The following is an 18,744-nucleotide window of genomic DNA, read 5'->3' as shown; positions in this document are numbered from 1 at the left end:
TTCAAAATGTTTCTACAAAAACACTGCAGAAGAGAGTTTAGCACTGCAGCCTCTGAGCTACACTCAAAACCTGTCACTTCTTCATCAACATGGAAACACACAGTGCAGTATTTTAATGAAAAAGCATGCTGCAGCTCTACTCCAAAAGTGAAAAGGTTAGAAAGTAAAAAGATATTAGAATAATTAAAGAAGGAATTCATCATGTATCTGATCTGAGTTACAATAAACGTATCTAGGCCTTGACTACAGCTTCAAATGTTGCACACTTTTAAATTCAGGCCCCCGTTGCAGAATAATTAAAAAAAATAAAAAAGACTACTTTTATTCTTATTTGCTCTCAGTCAAATTCCAAAAATGCACATTATATCCTTATGAATTAATAAATGATTTCTAAGTGAGAGAAAACTGGAGAGAGTGCTTTTCATCAAGCAAACTGGTTTGACAAATTCTGTGCCAGGCAACCCTCATCCAAAGTCCAAACTAAACAAATATGACAAATGCACAGAGATGTACAGAAGCTTCCACATTCCAGCAGTTAATTTATAAAAATTAAGCACACATTAACTACCTTAAAGTTGCATTTTGTGTTGAAAGTCAGTTAACCTATCTCTTGCAGACAACTGGAAATTTGCTACAAAGGTTCATAATCAAAGACCTTAACATTCAAAAAGTCTCAAAATCATAGTTGGTTCCCATGAGCCGCTCAGATGCAGGAGTACACATCATCTGAATATATATCAATTAATTGAATCAATATAATTGAATCAATATCATCAATATAATTGAAAATGCTTTTTCTTGGCGTAGGAAACTTCTCTGTTCAGTTTGTCTACCAAATGTAGCTACAATGCTCATCTCAGAACCACAGTAACTAATACCCCAAGGCAAGTTTAAGCAAGCAGGTTACTGAGGACTATGCAAGGAAACTGAGGACTTACTTGAACTTTGACCTCCTGATGACTCAGGAGGGGAACTAGAAAAGGTACAACTCCTGAATCAATCACCATCTGTATCTGTTCGTTGCCACCGTCTGTTAAGTAGGACAAAGCCCAAACGGTGTCCACAAGGATCTGTAAGTTGGGAAGAAATATAATTGACGCAATGAATAGCAAAATTCGTATCACCACATCTTCATTCACGATAATTTTCCACGTGTCTGGGTAAAAAAAGAGCATGCAATTTAGTTATGAGAAAAACTCAACATTTTAATGCAACCTAATTTGTAGAATGTTGGATTTCTACGGACAACTATGAAAACTGGGGCCACTTGTTCAGTGATATATTTTGCTGCATAAAGTTACAGCACAGATCACATGAGAAAGGTGAATTGTTGGGCTTCATTTGCATTCTGGAGACAGATGAATGGCTCAGCTAAGTAACTGTGCTAGTAACTTTCTGAAGACAACAGTGACCCAAGTTGTTAGCCCTGCTCTAATCTGCTAGATGTACTATCTTCTGAGTACACAATACCCCAATTGTATTTAGTCTTTAAGTCATCCAGCTACACTTCAATGTCTTTGATCCACAGTGCATACTGAAGTTAAACTGCAAACTATCCATATTGAGATTTAAATCTACAGCAAAGGAAAGAACTTTCTTAGGCCAGCTAAAGGACTAACACTTATTTTAAAGTGGCAACTGTTCAAGAGAAGGGAATAAACACAAGGAAATGACTATCACACAGGACACATTTGAAGAAAGTAAAAATGAAGTCACCAGTGATTTGGTATGGATGATTTGAGAGCCCTCAAAGAAAAAGGAAAGGTACAAAAGTCAGTTATTTTAAAGGTAGTATTTGAAGAAAAAACAAAGCTAGCAGAAAAAGAGGCAATATCCCATCACTTGGAGATGATGTTAAGAACTGCAGGAAGAGAAGCCTGGATGCCCCTGAGGGTATTTCTAACACAATTTCCAACGCTAACTAAAGCAAAGCAATTACTCCCTGGAATTTTAAGGAAGACTAAAGCTTGAACTCACTGCACTGAGTGAAGTGTCTAAATTAAGAGCAGAGTAAGCCTACTCTTCCAGTTTATCTTCTGTGTGCTAAGACACCTGTTCTATCCTGTGAACTAAACCAGCCTTTGAATGGGGCTCTCATTTGATGTACTACAAAGAGGTTAGAGCAATAGGCTCTAAATCCAAGTATCTTATTTATGTTCTGAGGTTAGATGGTCTGCTACAGTGTCTGAAGGCTTTGCAGGCAGCCTGTGCCCAGAATGAGCATCTCATGGTGAGCAAAGTGGTGTTAATGGCCTAGCAAACTGAGCTTTAAGGAAGCTTCAGATGAGGACGGTTCAACATAAAGTATGTAAAAGGCGATCTGGGAACCAGCTTCTCTCTGACAACTTAACTGAAAGAAACCTCATCTGCTATTTAAGTAAAAGCATCTGCACTCTACTCTCCAAAAAGATAGCCATTCAAAAAGTCCAGCTATTAAGATAGCTAAACTGTACTAGAGATGTGGGAAGGACCTGCTCCACAGGCCGCTTCCACCCATCTCCAGAGACTGACAGCACATACCTACTGCTTTCCTGACACAGCCTGCTGCTGCCCTCACCTGCTGATGCCACAGAGACAGCAGAATGTGCTGCAGTGGAGTGAGAGTGACAGCAAAAGCAGTGAGAGAGAGATGGTGCCTTACCAGTTTCCTGCCCCACAGCCCTGGTGATGATGAGAGCAGCAGCCACCAGAGGTGCTCACAGGACTGCCTGCTGACCTACCTGCATCACTGACTCATCACCAAAGAGAGCTTTGCTGCTCCAGTACTGAGAAGCTGGGACCACACTGGTACCTCCAAACTAGCACCTGACTCGGGACCAAGAAGACAAGTATCCCTCATACAGATCAGTCAAAACCTGGCAGCTTGTAGTCTCACATCTAATTTAAGAAGCTCTCACAAAATCATTCCTTGCAAAAAGCTTTCAAATTTGCCAGGAAAACCACAACAATAACAAAGCCTATAGGATAGAGATATTTTTGGTTTTGCCATGAATTTCCATTTGGTTTGTCCAAATTATGAACTGTAATGTCACCATGTGCTGTCTCCCACTCATACTGGCAAAACCCTGGCAAAATTAGACTGTTTGCAAATACTTATGGAACCCCTACACTGTTAAAAGAGCAGCAGAAACACCACTATTTCATCAAATAAATAACCTAAGGCGTCTCCACCAACCTTATGCCCTATCCAAAGACCCACCCAGGTGTTCAATTTCTGCTTCCTGAAATTGTGATCTTACTACAGGGAGCAACAGTTCAAGACATTACAAAGTCCTGACAGCAAGAAGAGTAGAAAAGTAGCTCAGTATCCCTTAGTTGTATAGATCTTGGCTCCTGAAGTCACAATATAAGACCTCAGGAGGTAAGACCACTCTGAAGGGCTTAGAAAATATATATAAAATCATGGTTCAGGAGCAAGGATACTTAAATAACTTTAATAGTTAAATATTAATATATTTAAATATATTTTGCTATGTGATATCCTTAGTCAAACAGGTTGCAAATTCAGGCATCCAACAGGTTACAGAAGTTAGATTTACACATATGATCACAGTGTTTGACTGGACAGATATACAAAATTGCACGTCACATATCAGAGATTTATAGGATATCCTGAGCTAGAAGAGACCCATGAGGATCATAAAGACCACATTCTGGACACACGAAGGTTGAACTAAAATTCAAACCTTATTATCTATGCAAAATAACAAATAGAGGCAAAATTAAATTAAATAAATTAAGGCCAAGAGTAAAGCTCAAAATTCCAAACTTCTAGAACACAATTCTGTAAAAGAGGATTTTTGAAAAATCTCATTTCTAGTGTAAAAAGAAGACTTTTAAAAAATACAGTTCAGAAATGGTGCTTGCACTTCCTCTTCCCTGCTCCAAATGACCATGATTACATTAGTTTTAGTACTTAATTGAACATTTATTTTAATTGTGCATTATATACATATAATATATATAATACATTATATGTATATAATATATTATATACATATAATATTATATATTATAATATATATTATATAATAATTATTATATAACAATTATTAAATAATAATTATATACATAAGTTAACAAACAAAACCAAGTTTGCCACAAACACAATTTCAAAGCATTTCCTCTTTAAACAGCACAAAAAATCAAAATCTCTAGGACTTTAGAAATTACTTACGTTTATATCTGTGTGGTAAATGAGAACACACAATGCAGGCAAAATCTGAAAAGAAGTTCATCAGTCATTACAACAGAATAAAATTTGCTGTGCAAACATGAATCCAAATAGTGTCAACATAAAACTCAGCTTGAGATTCAATTAGTATACTATACCCGTGTACTTCCCAGCAATTGCTCATTCCCCCAAAGTATGTATAAAAATATGTACTTTATTTAAAATTTGTAAAAATACAAGACAGTAATGTATTTCAAAGACACAGTGAGTAGACTATGTTTTGGAGGAAAACAAGCAAACTTTACAGATAACACAACTCCATGATCATAAACGTTTCAGATGCTTCTCAAGTGGGGACTTGACAATGACTGCACGTCCACAGCTGGTCAAAACACAAACTACACTATATTCACTAGTTTACTGCATCCATTTTAATACAAAAGTGATCAGTCTTATTTGTCAGCTTCAGATGTCATGAGCAGCTTTGTTGCTATCTCAGTAAGAGGCACCAAATTGGTCAGACTACTTAATAACTAGTAAATGGCAGAAGACAGTGGCAAAAGACATGCATAAGTTCATAGTATGACAATGTGAAGTTTGTGGCCTCTAGCACAGAATATAAAAAAGTATCTGTCTCATAATTCTGTATTTACCTCCTGAACTGTCTCCATAGGCGGTGGGGGGTCCTTATTCCTGCAGAGATTTACAATGACCCATGTGACGTTCCGAAGGAAGGTGATGGGAATGGAGGGATTGATGAAGGACAGAAGAGGTTTGACAACTCCCAGTGATATGACATAATCTCTACACTGAGGACCATCACCTACAGAAATGAAAATTGTTGTAAAAGAAATTACATTAAAAATGGAAAATCTTGAAATGTATGCAATGGCATGTTGGGATTCTGAAATTCTATGTTTCCTCGCCAATAGTTTACTACCAAAAGTTTGTGCTCAATTAAATATACATACATGCAGATACGTATGTATATTTTATGAGACACAAAGTTTATCCTGTTAACACTTTTGCAGCGACACTACTCTTTAGGAAAAAAAAAAAAGTATGTACGTACGTAATTCTGGCCACATGAAAAAGTATCTTAAGCCACAGAATTTAGAGGAAACATAGTCTTGTATGATAATGTCAATGTTTAAAAGTCAAATTCTAAAATGAAACACTCCCTGAATGCAAATCATTGTAAGAACAACAGTTACCAATAATATTTCCGAGAGCCCAGACAGCCTGCTCACAAACATTCTGGTGTGGAGAATGAAGTAGTCTCAAAAAGAGGGGTACTGCATCTGTAGAATGCAAAGATTGGATTTGTTGTCAGAGGAACGTGGTGCGTGCAAAATGCTTCAACTGATTCATATTAAACACTTTCTCTACCATGATTTACACTAACATACACATTTCTGTTATGAAAAGCATATAGAATCTCATTTAAACACATCCACAAAATCTATAGAGGGAGAAAATACAGACTTGAGAACAAGCAACTGTTAAACAACAATGCTGTCCACATTTCAACACTTCCCTGTATTTCTCAAAGTGATATCTGAGAATCACAAATGTAGATGCTAGGTTTAATTTCCTGGTAATTCAGATTTTATAGCTATCTAAGATAGCAGTACATACCTAGCAGAATGACATGCCTACTCATGCAAACGTGTTTCAAATCTTGATTTTAAGAAAACAGCTTCCTCCCAAGAAGCAGCTATAGTTAGCTTCCACGTGTAGTGAACATTTACATCCATCTGCCATACAGTCCTAAGACAAGGTTTTATTTGTTCTTATATAACAGAGGCAATAGCGCAGATTAAGGAAGTGCTACCGATTTTAGGTTTCAATCTCTGCTGCATTAAATACACTTAAGAGCTAAGAAACCACCCTTCTTCTGTTCCTGTGTGCTATCTTCCCTCAAACAACTCATATTCCCTGACACATGGGAATTGCTACAGCAGTTTTTAAACTCTACATATTATCATACTCATCCTGTAGTCTTTCTTGGTGAAGTAAAATAGATCAATTTATATAACGGGGAAGGAAAAAATATTTTTCTCGTAGAGATCGTAAGCACCAAAATAGTTTTGGAGCTTAAAAATTTACAACACAGTTTGTGAGCAACTGTAAATTGATTTCCTCTTGATAATTTAACAAGTGATAATGAGACAAAAAAAAAAAAAAAGACCCTGATGCATTTTCACAAAAAAAAAAAAAATCTAAGAGGGATGAAGAATAAAGAGAACCTAGAATTCCTTCCCTGCCATGGATGAGTAATTGAGCAATTTTCTACAACAAGTTGGGAGTGACAGCAACACAACACTGTTCAGAACACTCTCGTCTTGTCACAACCATCCCACTTCCATTAGCTCAAGGGGAATATTTAAGCTTCCTTTTCTCTACAACTACTGAAATTACATTGCAGCTGTACATGTATTCAACAGATTTCAGAGAAGGGGGCTCAGGTATGTAGTTTACACTTGACTGCAATCTTGCTTTTCAAGCAGAAATGAAAATATTTCATTATCAGTACTCAAGCAGGAGGAAAGTCTGAGAAAGTGGGAGCTGCGGGCTATCTGATCCACTGCTCTCAAAAAATTTAATTACTTCTGCTCCAAATTGGATCCTGCCAACAACTATTCTGTGTGTACAGTACCTTCCCTCTCTTGCTAGGCCCTCCAACTGCCATCTGTCCCTGACTGCTGAGGCCTTCTTTTGTATTTAGGCTGCAGCAGCTTCCTCTGTAGCTGCAAGAGTCTATCGCTTCATTCCTGCAAACCAGCCTTTATCTAAACTGAGTTCAGAGTCCCTTGGTCACCTGCCAGAAAGAGGCAGCCAGGTTTTCACACTAAACTTCAATATTCTCTTCAGAAGCAAATCTAAGGAAATATTTTTGCTCTTCTACAGTCATTTTATCATGCTTGTTTCTTTTCAAGTGTTACCTAAATGGATTTTGGGAGGGACATATCCACCCTGAACTTCTAGCATTTGTGCATCCAACAGCAATGCTTTCAACTCTGCTGCACTGCACATATGCACTTCTTCATTTTAATTTTTACTTTACCAAAAGAAAAAAAGAAAGAAAGAAATCAAATAACTAAGTCATCATTTTCCCATAGAAAAGCACTGAATATCAGTATGTCTAGACAATTTACTACATAACTGCTCAGCCACAGCCTCCCATTTAATAACAAAACATTGCATTTAGCATAGAAGTGATTGCTTGGAGATAAGCGTGTCGATACACAAAAGCTACATATATAAACCAAAAATAAGAACAGCTTGATTCAACTCAGCAAACATAATTTATCTTCAACTAACTTTAATTTCCTGTCTCTCCATAATGGAAGTCTCACTGGCTGGTTAAGAGCCAAAGCCAGCACAACAAACACAGGAGAGATGCAGTCAAAGAAAGGAAGGTAATTTTAACCCTGTATTTAAATGGGTGATTTTACATAGCTGTGTATTTAACAACTTTAATACCATTTATGAACAATACTATTGAAGTAGAAAGAATTACTTTCTAATGTTAAGTTTTAGTTGTAGGGGAATTAACAGTCCATGAATTTGAAAATCAACACTAGAATTAGAAAGGACTAACATTTTTGTCACGCTCATTGTATCATCTGTCATTCTCTATCTTCTTTAATAGAAATTCAGGTCTGGGATCCTTACACTAACCATTACTGACAAACGGATTAACCTCTATGAGCAAGAGTAGAAACTTCTGAGAAAGAAGACAGAAATACATTTTTATCGTTTTAATAGTTTTGATAACAAATGGTTATTTGTTACCCAAAATTCCCTCTTCCCTTTAATCCAAAACATCCACAACCCCCCAGCAAACAGCAAACATACTGTAATACTTACTAGACTGTACAACAGCTTGAGTTTGTGCAGAAGTGCCCGATGCTATGTTAGTCAATGCCCATGCAGCTTCAAATTGTAATGAAGGACTGTAATGAAATAATTTTACAGTAGTAACTTGAAATGATCTTCAGATTATTTTATGGTTCACTTGAACAGCATTGGCTGTATGCACTCTACGATACAACACTTAAGCAATGCCACCTGGCTACAAGATTTTTTTAGAAAAACTCTCAAGCTTGGATATTTCAGAAGAACAGAGAGGAAAGAAAAATACAAATTTTACATCCTATGAACACCTGTTTATCTTTCTGACTTTGCATTAGTAAAAAATACAAGAAATAAAACCAGTAATACTTGTTGAAATGCCCCAATTAGTGAAGCTGACCGCTACTCTAATCAACTAATCGCCTCCAGTAGGAAAGACTGCTGGTACACACCATCATAAAATTTAATTATGCCTCTCTAATGAGTAACAGACACCTCTTCACACCCAAGCCACCCGAAGGCCATGCACATTTAGTGAAGGAAGTGCAACTGCTTTACCACCATTAGGAGTTCTTAGCAAATTAACCATGACTGACCACAACTAACAAAACCTTCCAACATCACATCCAAGCTCAAATGCAAGCAGATGTAGTGGGACAAAGACTTTTTTCTGCTCCATCACAGACAGGGTACAGGTGCATGATCAGTACAGCATTACACCACTACTGAACCTAACTTACTAAATGCAGTTAAGAAGGAGTTACAAATACTATAAAGGCTAGGGGAACGTCCAACCCAAGATTTTATCCATCAATTGTTGTCTGTGCCAACAGGAATTTAATATAACAATGCATGAAAACTTGGTTCATGCAAATTTTAGAGGTTAAGAGTTGTAAAAGCTATAAAAGAATTTAGGGCTTACAGAAGTTGCAGTAATAGCAAGGTGTCCAGGTCTCAGGAATAGCAGAGAATATTTACTATTAGATGACTACTTTTCATTTGTGCTTTTTTGATGTCTTCCTCAATGTTTTACATATAGCCACATCACCTGCTTCTTTAAGCTTTTCTCATGCACTAGTTTCCAAAGTATTTTAAGGAGTCAGTGGGGATGGGATTGAAAAGAAATAAAAGATGGAAGTACAAGAAGTGTAAATAAAGATTTGTAAAAACAAACAGCATCTGTAAGCAGCTAAACATAAACTTTACATTCAAGGATCAAATGCTTTAAAATTCTAGTTCTGAATTGATCCTCACGCACACAATGAATTTTTCTTCCCTTTGTGATCTGAGTGCCCTTGGGATAAGCTTTCATTTATTACACAAACAGCTTTGATTATCTGCTACACAAACTCTCAGCAAAATTTACATTTACTGAATATTACATACCCATCACTATTCAAAGGACTGCCAAAGAAACTTCTGAGTTCAGTTTCAAAAGGACTTTTAAATGTTTACAAAGATAAATCATAAAAACCTAAATAAAATTCAACTGAAATTTTCACAGCACTGAACCATCTAATTCTACAAGCAGACAGGCATTTGCCTGCTTTTAAAACACTACCCTGATTTGGACATTACTGCCTGCTGTTTTCTTAGTAACTCTTCTCGTAAACAAACTAGAAACAAAGCTAGTCATACTTCATATTTTTTTGCAACCATCCAATTGCACCCAAAATGTCAGTCTGTACTTTTTGAAGCTCCTAGCCCTTGTGACTGCAGAAATGACTTTGAAGATGGAAGCCCTGTAAATACATTTATGGCTCACTCAGACCAAAGATAGCCTAAAAATCTACCTCAAACATGTTACTCCCCATCTGTCCCAATGAGGGGCTCACAGATTGTGGAATACAGCACTTTCCTTACGTGACATGAAAGCTGTGCAACAGCGTGCTCAATTCCACCAAAGAATCAGAACCCAAAGCATGCTTGCTGTGGTGTTCTATCACAGCACAGAGCCAAGAAGCCCACCTTTTGGTAGGAAAAGGAGCCACAAACTGGAGCTAATAACCTTAATGAAACAGGTGACAACTGTATTCACACACAGAGAACACCCTTGGTTACAACCATGCATACACTCAGCCTTCTCAAATGCCCACACTAACTCTGAGGCAGGTTTCTTAAAAACAGTTAACAGGAAAGTCTGAAATATTCAGAACCAATGAGAAATGTAGTAAGGTGTACTCCATTAACTAGATATACTCGAGGAAGCACTGAAAAAGAAACTGACATTTCGGCAGCAGAATAAATAATACACCTGGAAGATTTATAGTCTATTGTTATGGATCTGACCCACTGTATTTGATTACAACACGCTATAGATCCTCTGTTCCATTTGAACAGTCATATGGATAGAGCTTTTCAGTGAAAGTGAACATTTTTAAAGGTATACTTACTTATCATCCCTTTCTAGGCATTTTACCAGTATTGGTAAAATTCCAGATTTTATTAAGTCATCAATAGGTGGGTTTCTGTCACTGGAGAGGAGTTTTCTGTGAAATTAAACGTAAAAGCAAGCTAAGTAACCTTCATCACGAACAATGTGTAGGGTATTTCACTTCTGTGGCTGTTTATTCCTTTTTACCTTGCAGCTTGAACAGCACTCAGCTGGATCACTGGGTTGTCACTTGTGGCATTCTGAAATAGTAACAATAAAAACTAAAAATGCAGAGAACAAGCACTGCTAATTATAAACAAATAAACGAACAAATGAATGTAACGTACCTGCAGTATAGCTTCTAGTGTTACATTTTGCTTGAAAGAGAAAAGAAAATGTTTTAGTCACTTTGTCACTCGTTTCCTTCTTTTTCAACATTTTAAGCAGTCAAACTAATTTAACAGTGCATCAGTTCACAATTTTGCTCTCAAATAACTATAGGTCTTCCACTGTCAAAGTACAAATAGAATACACTGTTTTGAGATACAAAAGCTATAGAAGTAATTTCCAGAATCAAGGGACTTACTGCTTTGAAGTCAGCATCAACATCAGAATCTTCTAAACTTTCTTCTTGGGGAACGTTTCGTTTTTTCAAAAGATGTTCATCTCTTTTGTTCTGGAAAGGAATGGCAATAAAAATACATCCATTTAATGCTAATTGGTACAGGGTGATGATATAATGTTCCCATTCAAAGTAAAACTTCAAATAGGATTGCTTTTATAAAGCCACTTATGACTGCAAACAGAATTCACAGTATTTCAGACAGAACTACAGTAGTCCATGACATCTGAATGAAAGAAAACTTGCAGTTATCAATTTTCTATCAAAATTACTGCACACACAGATCTGGATGACATTCATGTTCAGCCACACGTAACAGGCATCATTTTCCAGTGTAAGATCTTCAGCTAAACCTACTTTCAAGTTCCTTTGTTGCATTAGTTTTAACCCTGTGCTAGCACCGTGTGTAAAGCAGTGCTGACACTTGTGGCATTTCCTGCTCACTCACAGTCAGCCTGTTTTGATAAAGCACCCTCCAGCCATAGCTCCTTCAAGGAAACAGAGAAACACTGTCATTTCAGCAATAACATAATGGTTTAATATTTATACCTTTAATTACAGTATCTGAACACCTCGAGCCCTAATTAAAAAATAAGGGAATCAAATCAGCACTTGCAGCTATCCAAACACTTCTGGAATCTAGAATGTCTTAAAAGTATTATTATTCCAAAGGTACAAAGTGGCATTTTCCAAATGTTAGACAGTATTTTTATTTTGGTATGTCTAGAGATACAATTTTAGATAGAAAAGACAGCAGAAGATGATGATGCAGCATGTATATCTTTTTTTTTTTTTGGTTGTTTCTTTTAAATAAGCACATAAACATTTCAATCTCCAATGAAGCAAAACACTGGAAAAGTGTATTGAACAGCTGTAACACATAAACCAAATGTATTATCCTAGCACTGAACGGCAGGCTTTGTGGTTTCCAAACAATTATCTACTTCACAAACAGTAGTGACTACAGAAATCGTTATCATATTATGCCTTGCTTCTAATGTACCCCAAACCTTTTAAACTGAATTTGACACTGTTTTCCACAGCATCCTTATAACAAAGTTGAGGATGAGTGGAATAGATGAGTGGACAGTGAGGTGGGCTGAGAAGTGGCTGACTGGTAGAGCTCGAAGGGTTGTAATCAGTGGCGCAGAGTCCAGTTGGAGGCAGGCCTGTACTTAGCAGTATTCCTCAGGGGTCAGTACTGGGTCCGGTCCTATTCAACATCTTCATCAATGACATTGATGAGGGGACAGAGTCTACTCTCAACAAGTTTGCTGATATAAAGCTGGGAGGAATGGCTGACATGCCAGAAGGCTGTGCTGCTGTATGGGAACTGCCGAATCACAGCCTGAACCACTGATTGGTCACCTGAGGTGAGCACTGAGTCAGCCATGGGGCCATAGGTGAAGGTGATATACCTGTGTGATTGGAAGGGGTGGAGCCTGGTTCCACCTTTCCCAAACCCCATTTAAGGGCTGACCACCAGTAGGGAAAGATCTCTTCTTGAAGATCCCTCCCATGTGGAGTCCCCTGTGAGCCTTGACATCCTGAAGGTGAGCCATCTTCTCTTCTGTATTATTTGTATACTATCTATATAGAACTACTCAAAATATACCATCATCCATACAATTTCTTTGTGAAGTACCATCCTTGAGAGTTATTTACCCCACAGTTGCCATTCAGCGAGACCTGGACAGACAGGAGAGTTGGGCAGAAAGGAACCAGATGAGGTTTAACAAGAGCAAATGTAGAGTCTTGCACCTAGGGAGGAATGACCACATGCACTGGTACAGGTTGGGGGAAGAGCAGCTGGAGAGGAGCTCTGAGGAGAGGGACCAGGGTGTGTCCTGGTAGACAACAGGCTGGCCATGAGCCAGCAGTGTGCCTTGGTGGCCAAGAAGGCCAAAGGGATCCTGGGGTGCATTAAGAACAGCGTGGCCAGCAGGTCAAGGGAGGTGATCCTCCCCCTTTACTCTGCCTTGGTGAGGCCTCACCTGGAGTACTGTGCCCAGTTCTGGGCTTCCCAGTACAAAAAAGACAGGGACCTCTTGGAAAGAGTCCAGCAGAGGGCCACAAAGATGATAAAGGGTGTGGAACACCTCCCTTATCCTATTAGAGGAAAGGCTGAGAGACCTGGGGCTGTTCTTCCTTGAGAAGAGAAGACTCAGAAGGGATCTGATCCACGCCTATAAATATTTAAGGAGCGGGAGGCAAAGGGTCGAGGCTGGATTCTTCTCAGCAATGTGTGGTGATAGGATGAGAGGAAATGGCCACAAACTGAAGCATAGGAAGTTGTGCACAAATGTGTGTGGGAACTTCTTCCCGGTGCAGTGACGGAGCAGTGGCACAGCTGCACAGAGAGGTGGTGGAGTCTCCTTCTCTGGAGACGTTCCAGACCCGCCTGGACGCCTACCTGTGCAACCTGGGCTAGGGAGCTGCTTTGGCAGGGGGTTGGACTCCATGATCTCTGTGATTCTGTGAATTATGTGCTCTCTGCAATGCTTCTTTAGGAGGGAAGGAAGACAAAAATGAGCAGGCAGTTCAATGCTGAGAAGACAGCATTACGCAGACAAGCATCACTGAGTGGCTAACGGATGGATTCACCATGAACACCTACGTCATATTCCCGTCTTTCTCCCACACCAAGTACTCGGTGCTGCCATTTTAAGCAAAGAAGAAAAGCCATTCTACCTGAGTCAATTTGCCCTTGCTCGAGCACATTTTGCCACTGTTTGTCTAACTCACAGCCAATGCTTTGACAACTGCAGGGAACAGATCTGATCTCCAGAGACCCTCTTCACGTGCTGGCCAGCATCACTCCCCAGTGAGGAAATAGTTCCTTCCTGTCTCAAGATGGATGGTACCTATGTGAGCACTTGTGCTGTGACTGTAAAACACACCAAAACTGGGAGAAGGGACTGATGTTGGAGGAATGTCTTGATGCCTTCAGTACTACTGCCCTTCTCCTTCCACCCAGAGATGCTGCTTCACACTAGCCACACTGGAGTCCACACATGCGTGGATGAATAGGGAGAAAAATAGTTATTAGGGTGCATACACTGATTCAGCATTCATTCCCTGTCTATAGAAAAGGTGCAGGCTGAATTAACTGGGGTCTTAGTCTAGAAGCATCACTGTCTGCTGGAGCAAGTTAAATGATTCATAGATCATCATGCGAGGATTGAGTTTCTTTGTCACTAGCAGCAAACTCTAGTGGCAGAGTTTTCAGACTGAGTTCCCTTAAAGTATTTGGATGGATCATAAGGATCATAAAATTCAGAGAGAGAGCCTTTCAGGGTTTTTGTAAAGTATGTTTGTTTTAAGAATTGCTCTCTATAGCCATTCAGCTGTAATATTTACTTGTTTTCAGACAGTGATTTGTTATCAGTAGTGCTCAGCTATGTGTTGCAACATCCTGCAACAAAGACAGGTGATCTTTATTTACTCTTACATTTTTTAGAAATCCTTTTAGATGCAGGACTCTTGCAGACCCCTTGATTGCAATGGTTGAATAACTAGAATAGTTGAGAACTACTGTGAATGTGAACTGTCTTTTCATAGAAAAAAAAGATGCAAATTCTCCTGTTTAGGTGTTTGTTGCTTTCTTTTTTTCACACCCCTGTTAGCAGATTCCCCCACCACTGAATCTGCTGCCCTTAAGGAACTACCTTCACATTCAGGGAGAGAAAGGAGGTACCCTCCTATTCCTCACTACTCCACACAAAAGCACCTGTGTTGGCACAGAACGGGCACAGCTTCCACTGAAACTCCTCCAGAATGTGGAAGGGGTGCAAGAGTTATTTCAAGTAGTTTTTGCACGTGCAGAAACATTCAAGACGTTTCTACATGCAAATTCGGAAGGTGCAAATCCTGTCAACAGTGTTGACAGATGCTATCCTTTTGCAACAAAGGCCACATTATTAAAAGCAATAGGAACATTAAGATATACACACACACGGACTGTATTTATATCTAATACACACAGCATAGACCCTTTATTTTTTTTCCTCCCAGAATGACAGCAACCAGAAACAGATGAAACTGCATGATTCACTTGCTAGCTTGAAACATCTAGGAGTTTCTGGATGCAAGAAGCAAAGTCACACTGTAACTGTGGTACTGAATAAGGATGCATATCTCACTATAGATGTGTAGCTCTCATCAAAATTCATTATTGAGTGAACAGTGTTCTTCAGGACTGTGTCTATTCAACAGTGCAACATAAAGGCTGTGGTATCCAGATACTCCAGAAAACAAGGAAGATACATCTTGATAACCTCTCTCAAACACCCTGAAAGACAAGGATGAGAGCACAGAAAACACAGACGGAACAAGGCATGAATCCCACTGCAGGTGACTGAACAGCATCTGCACAGAATGGAAGGAATGGCCTTTGTCTGCCAAACTATTGGAAAATCACCCCTCACAAATACCAGGTGATAACCCTGGAGCATCACAGTAGAAAAAGCACTTCAGGAAGACTACCTGGCTGAAGGCATTATTCTTCAAGATACACACCTCGTGTTTATTCATAGTGAATCAGCTTCCATACAAATACTTTAAGCTGAAATAGCTTGAGTAGCATCTAGAGCGGGTATGCATAAGTTCTCTCTGCTTGTAGCCAGAAAATGAGGGGGAGGGAATATATATATTTTTAATTAATTAAGTTCCTACAATTCCCTACAAATCTTTCAGGAACTTGGAAAAAAGAGGGAAGGGCAGGTTGGGAATGGTCTCTTTCAAGCCACCGTCCATATGCACATTGATGCAGTGGGTATCTCTGAACAGTACTCCCCACCAAAAAATCCCATTTACCTGGAAGGAAGTTTCATTAATCCCTAGATGAAAAGACATTGGAGGACTGCTCTCCTAATGACAGTAAATGGAGCTCTCACAAGCAGTTCTGCAGATAGCAGGAATGGAATCATCCCAGTGCAAAGCCACCAACACAGTGAAAACAGTCACAGAGGAATAGTATTTCTAACTCTGACCCATAAAACATACATAATCTAGGTTTAAAAATTTATTATGAGGGTGGTGAGGAACTGGAATAGAAGCCTCACAGTGAAGCTGTGGATCCCCAAGGATGGTCAAGGACAGTTTGGATGTGGACCCCTGGTCAAGCTATCTGGTGAATGGCAACCCTGCCCACAGCAGGAGGATTGGAAATAGATAATCTCTAATGTCTCTTCCAACCCAAGCCATTCTTATGTTTCTATGAAATCCTACAGAGGACAACCTCCTGATTAAAGAAAAAATTGCCTCAGACTAATAGGAAATCTTAATGTGGTGAGACTGTGCAACACTGAGAAGTCTTCCATTCTAGATGCATGTTAAAAATGGCCAGAAGATACATCATAACTGAACTAACCAAGAGCCTGGCTCTCCCTTGTTCCAGTAAGTAGGTTAATAGCTCCCTGAAGAGCCCCTTACACCTGCACACACTACTAGCCAATTCCTTTGGCAGCATGAGTGTTCCTCAGAGATCGATTCTTAACGCTGGTGTTAACCAAAAGAAGCAGCAACGACCATGTAAGATACTCTGCCTCATTCATCTGTAGGAGACAACCGAACCCCCCAACACATAACTGACCGTAGCCAGAACTTCTGTGAATGCAGGCAACATCTTCAGGCTGTCAATCACATGGTGTAAGAGGCTCAGAAAGAATGACCTGAGCCAGGAAAAGTGAGACTGAACAAGAATGTTCCTGGAGCTACTCATTGTTTGCAGATGGTTGGACTGAAAAGCTGGCAAGAACATACAGAAGAGGATCAAGTGGAGCTTCTGCAGGGGCCTGAGGTAGATGGGCTACAGCTTACTGAAAAGCATTACAAATTTCTTACTGAGAATATCTGGGGTAGGAAGGCACCTCTGGAGATAATCTAAGTGGAAAAAAAAAATAAAGCTTTTCTTACTAGTGTGTCTTATAAATTCAAAACACTCATGGAACCTTCCAGTCTTAAAAAGCAGCTCTAAGCCTATTTGAAACAGGAGTGTATTCAGTGCTTCATAGACTGATTGCTCCCCTACATAAGGTAAAAAAAAACACATGATTTGCACCTTGGCATAACCTTAAAATGCTTTCATTTTGTTGTATGGTGGAAAAAAAAATTTACCACCAGTGTCTGTGGGCTCCCACAGTGAAGCTGAAGATAAATAAATACACCTGGATACCACCACTCCGCTCAAAGACTGGTGGGAGATCTTTCAAAAGGAGACTGGAATCCCTGACAAAGGGTAGGGCCTTGTCAACAAGCAAACAATGCAGGTCTTCTCTTTCAGGAATGAAAGTCCCCAACCACTGCTGAACCATGCTTGTTATGTACAATGAAGTCTGCAAGTTTATTAACAGCAGCTGACTGCTGGTTATGAGCTCGCCAATGTTCTGGCAGAGATCACACTACAATAGTCTACAGATGTTTCCATATGAACAAAAGGTTTGTGGACATATATTACTGGCAAGAACGCCAAATAAGAACAACAACAATACTATGAGTGTATTTTATTGACCATTGTGATGATCCATTCACAGCCTTCGATGATAGATACCCATCCTGCTTGTCGCACTGACAGTGGGGAAGTTAAACTATCAGTAAGCATGCAAATCTCACTAGTTTTTGTTTACCTTCTTGGGTGACGGCCACAGGATTAACAAAAATGCCTATAACTGCAGACAAGTTTTGAAATCAATAACTGATGGAAGAATTCCTGTGGTCAAAAATGGTATCTATCAAGTAAGTTCAGCTTACTACCTTAGGACATGGCAATGGGTTATGTGCTAATGGAGCTGCAAAAGGTGTTAAGAAATACATAACCAAATGTACTTTTATGCATTAATGATGTCTGTTGAGAAGTGAAAAGAAACAAGAAAATATTTGCTTTTAGGTGGAAAAAAAATTTATCAAGTGCTTATTCACATCAAGGAAAGGTCCACAAACACAATGTCTAGTAAGAAGGAGATCTGAGCTGTCTGGACATCTCTTTTAAGATACCACTGTTGAGAGGGGACAAGCCATGCTAATTCTTAGGGGTTTCACTTAAATACAATTTCAAAATCTTTATTTTTGACTGGAGCAGGCACCTTAGAGCACCAGCTGCAATCCATCATGAAAGGAATTGAACACCTACAGATGCAAGGTCAGGGTGGTGAAGGGGTGTTCTCAAAACCTCTACCAAACATCCTCTTAATGAAAGCTTGAATGGATTTCTACTAACAGCTCTGAGATATTAACCAGGGGAAAGATTTAATTTCTTTAATCATCAGGAAAGGACCGTTAGTTGGCTCTACTTACTGTCTTATTACTGTCTTGCAAAACTTATTAACACCTACAGAGATTTAAGGGCAAAGCCTTGAGATGATGACATAGGAACACACTCTCCTATTAGGAAAGTTAAAGCTCTAACAGAACTGAATCGCCCAGAGATGTCAAGGGCAACAAGATGAGCTTCTGTAAGTATATCTGTAACAAAAGCAAGACAGGGAAAATGGGGACCCGCTACTGAATGAGACAAGAGACCTGGTCACAGAAAACAAGGAAAAGGGGAAAAAGGTAAAGGTACTTTCTTTGCTTCAGAATTTACCAGCAAGACTGGTCTTCAGGAATGCCTGGATCCAGGGACCAGGGGGTGAATGAAGAGGCATCTTTGGTGGAAGAAGTTCAGGTCAGGGCACTTAAGCAAACGAGACATACAAATAAATCCATAGGCCCTGATGA

General features: G+C 39.2%; 1 protein-coding gene across 1 annotated transcript in view; it reads right to left on the bottom strand.

The window, feature by feature from the left end:
- Positions 1–18,744, bottom strand: part of KPNA3 (karyopherin subunit alpha 3) — a 52,780-nt gene that overhangs the window by 9,519 nt on the left and 24,517 nt on the right. The window contains exons 3-11 of the mRNA XM_065743943.1: positions 10,993–11,082; positions 10,754–10,783; positions 10,614–10,666; positions 10,426–10,521; positions 8,048–8,133; positions 5,389–5,475; positions 4,828–4,997; positions 4,178–4,222; positions 939–1,070 (exon numbers count right to left, since the gene is read on the bottom strand). Coding sequence (XP_065600015.1) covers positions 939–1,070; positions 4,178–4,222; positions 4,828–4,997; positions 5,389–5,475; positions 8,048–8,133; positions 10,426–10,521; positions 10,614–10,666; positions 10,754–10,783; positions 10,993–11,082 — 789 coding nt within the window. The remainder of the gene's footprint in view (positions 1–938; positions 1,071–4,177; positions 4,223–4,827; positions 4,998–5,388; positions 5,476–8,047; positions 8,134–10,425; positions 10,522–10,613; positions 10,667–10,753; positions 10,784–10,992; positions 11,083–18,744) is intronic.

The sequence above is a fragment of the Cyrtonyx montezumae genome, unplaced genomic scaffold (genome assembly GCF_038088225.1).
Source record: "Cyrtonyx montezumae isolate F1298 unplaced genomic scaffold, pur_monq_1.0 scaffold_3, whole genome shotgun sequence".
Taxonomy (NCBI): domain Eukaryota; kingdom Metazoa; phylum Chordata; class Aves; order Galliformes; family Odontophoridae; genus Cyrtonyx; species Cyrtonyx montezumae.
The sequence above is the reverse complement of the archived record's forward strand: the minus strand, read 5'-3'. Positions and strand labels throughout refer to the sequence as shown.